Here is a 2,538-nt window from a genome sequence, read left to right on the forward strand (position 1 = left end):
TAGAAAGCTAGAGCTGAGAGAGCACAAGTGAGATTCCCAGGGAGAGAAGGGTCACTGGAGCCCGAACACTTCGGTTAGCAGGTTTATAGGATCGATCCACACTGCAGCCAACCTCAGAGAACAGATGAAGGTACTGAGGCCTGGGAGGGAAATGATCTGCCCAGGCTCTCCCAGGGAGTAGATGTCAGCAAAGACTTGCACCCAGGCTTCTGGCTCTGTCCTTTCCATTGAGTCGTGGTTTTCTTCAGGAGACACAGTTCCATTTCCCGGTCTCTGTTAGACTCCATCCTCCGGTGCCTATTCTCCTGGTTGACTTTGACCTTTCCTTTTGTCCCTGTCTAGTTCTTCCCAAGAGGAGAAAAGGCCAAAGGAGATGGATTCCCTAGAGGCCCAGCTGGCTGGCTTGAGGCAGGAGCTGGTGGCTTTGAGCCAGAGGCAAGCTGAGGTGCAAAAAGAATTACACCTTTGGCCCGAGAAGATGGCGGCCCTACGCAATGAGGTGAGTCATCTGGTCTACCAGTTAGGCCACGTGTCCCCTGGGCGCTTCCCAAAGATGTAGGCCCATTGAGTGGACTTTATGATATGGACAGGATGTTCCTCATCTGTCAATTGGGATAATAACAGCCCCTAGCAGGTCCAATGAGATGATTTTTGAAAACCTCAAAGCAGTGGAGAAATGCCAGTCACTTGGTTCACCATGCCTTCCCTGGCACCAAGGTGGCACATGGTGACCCCAGAACTCAGAGTGACTCTAGATACCACAGGCCCCCTGTCCAGGCCCTCTTGCTTCCTCATTTCTTCTGTTGTTCTGGTGTTTGCTGAGCTCTTTCCTCTGGTGGCTTCTAGGTGGAGTCTAAGGTCCCTGGCTGGATTCAGCGGGTCCTTGGTATTAAGCAAGAGGAGGTGCAGGCCCAGCTTCATGACCTGGAGCACAGAATCTTGAGTCATGTGGCCCAAGAGTGGCCCAAGTCTGTGAGCAAAGCTGCTGCCATCTTAAGACTGAGCCTTCTTAAGGAAGGAATGACTACCGGTGTGACGAAGGAGGTGAGGCCTGCCCCACTGGCTGTCCTCCTGGCTGGGGTCACTGGTTTGCCCTCAGAAGAGCCTGCCAGGAGGGAGGGGAAAACCCTGGCTGAGCAGGTAGCATGCTTGCCCGCCCCCCACATGGGCTGGGCCAGCCCTGCAGGTGACCTGGCCCCTGAGTAGTGCATGCCTGTCTTTTAGGAAGTGAACCAGATCATAAAGGAGGCCCTGAAAGAACACAGTGAAGATCGAATCGGGCTTGTGGATTATGCCCTGGAGTCCTCAGGTAGGTGGCCTGCAGAAAGCCAGAGGGCTTGGGACAAAAGGGATTGGCAAATCAGGATGGACCTTAGGAGACAGGAGGAATTGACAAATCAAGATGCCCCCTATGGGCCGTGGCAGTTAAGAGGGGTGATTCCCAGGCAGCACCCCCTCACCTTGAGGGCTGCCTTAAGCCATCTCTGTGTCCTCCCAACTCTCAGGACCCCCCCTCCCCACACACTTCTCTCCATGTTGCTCTTTCAGGAGCCAGCATTGTCAGTAGCCGCTCCTCAGAGACATACGGCATCAGGACGGAGTGGTCTGCCCATTTCACTCTGTTGGGCATCCCATTGTGGCGCTATTTCCAGTCGCCAAGAGTCATCCTCCAGGTAGGGCTAAACAAAGGTCCCCCAGCTTTGCTCTCTATGTGCCATCTGCCACCCTCCTCTATGGGAGCTGGGCCCTCAAGGCAGAGGGGCCCCACGATCGGGATCTGTTCCATCTGCTGCCTCCTTTCAGCTGATTTGTCTTGTGCCCACAGCCAGATGTCTACCCTGGCAACTGCTGGGCATTCCGGGGCCCCCGGGGCTTTGTCGTGGTGCGCTTGTCTGCCCGGATCCAGCTCACTGCCATCACTTTGGAGCACGTGCCCAAAGCCCTGTCCCCAAACAGTGACATCCCCAGTGCCCCAAAGGACTTTGTCATCTTGGTGAGTACCCGAGCCTGGCAGCTCTCCTTTCCAGAGTGGCACAAAGTCGTTTCTTAACAGCAGCATTGCCAGGTGAGCAATGCAAGGCTGTGCCCATTTGACACATGAGACATTGAGGCTGATCTCCTCACTCCAGGCCCAGCCCTTCTGTTCCTCCTCCTCTACTTAGAGAGAAGCCGGGAAAAGACAACCACAGAAGCAAGAACAGCCAAGATTACAATGTGCCTTAGGGTCCTTTACTATAGCCAGTTGCCGAGGGGCCAGGTGTCCCATGGACGAGTTGGGCAGGGATGGGGATTGCCATTCCCTACACAGTCACCTGGTCAGGGCAGAGATGGAATGTCCATTGTAAGGAGGATTTGGGAGAAAAGATGGAGCCAGAAGAGAAGGTGAAATATGCAAGGGGAGAGGGATGCTTCAGGACCCAAATCCTGACACACATGAAGAAAGCGTGGCACCCATACTTGAAGGGGTTTGTCCCAAGTCATTCAGCAGCTTTGGGGAAGAGGCTGAGAAGGCCGAGGCCTAGGAGGGGAAAGGCTCTG

At 54.7% G+C, this 2,538-nt stretch overlaps 1 protein-coding gene across 1 annotated transcript; it reads left to right on the forward strand.

The window, feature by feature from the left end:
- Nucleotides 1-315: 315 nt before the first annotated feature.
- LOC114052243 (SUN domain-containing protein 2-like) lies at nucleotides 316-2,158 on the forward strand. The gene is made up of 5 exons (XM_027874756.1): nucleotides 316-499; nucleotides 847-1,044; nucleotides 1,225-1,309; nucleotides 1,549-1,673; nucleotides 1,826-2,158. Exons 1-5 carry the CDS (start codon nucleotides 374-376, stop codon nucleotides 2,048-2,050), a joined length of 759 nt encoding a protein of 252 aa, XP_027730557.1. The 5' UTR covers nucleotides 316-373; the 3' UTR covers nucleotides 2,051-2,158.
- Nucleotides 2,159-2,538: the final 380 nt, after the last annotated feature.

This window comes from Vombatus ursinus, unplaced genomic scaffold (assembly GCF_900497805.2).
Source record: "Vombatus ursinus unplaced genomic scaffold, bare-nosed wombat genome assembly UNPS02003455.1, whole genome shotgun sequence".
In the NCBI taxonomy this organism is placed as follows: domain Eukaryota; kingdom Metazoa; phylum Chordata; class Mammalia; order Diprotodontia; family Vombatidae; genus Vombatus; species Vombatus ursinus.

Excerpts from the sequence above, each read along its gene's own strand:
- LOC114052243 (XM_027874756.1), top strand. The coding sequence starts at position 374 with ATGGATTCCCTAGAGGCCCAGCTGGCTGGCTTGAGGCAGGAGCTGGTG. Across the intron at positions 1,045-1,224 it reads CTACCGGTGTGACGAAGGAG|GAAGTGAACCAGATCATAAA; the intron begins GTGAGGCCTGCC and ends CCTGTCTTTTAG. Across the intron at positions 1,674-1,825 it reads CGCCAAGAGTCATCCTCCAG|CCAGATGTCTACCCTGGCAA; the intron begins GTAGGGCTAAAC and ends TTGTGCCCACAG.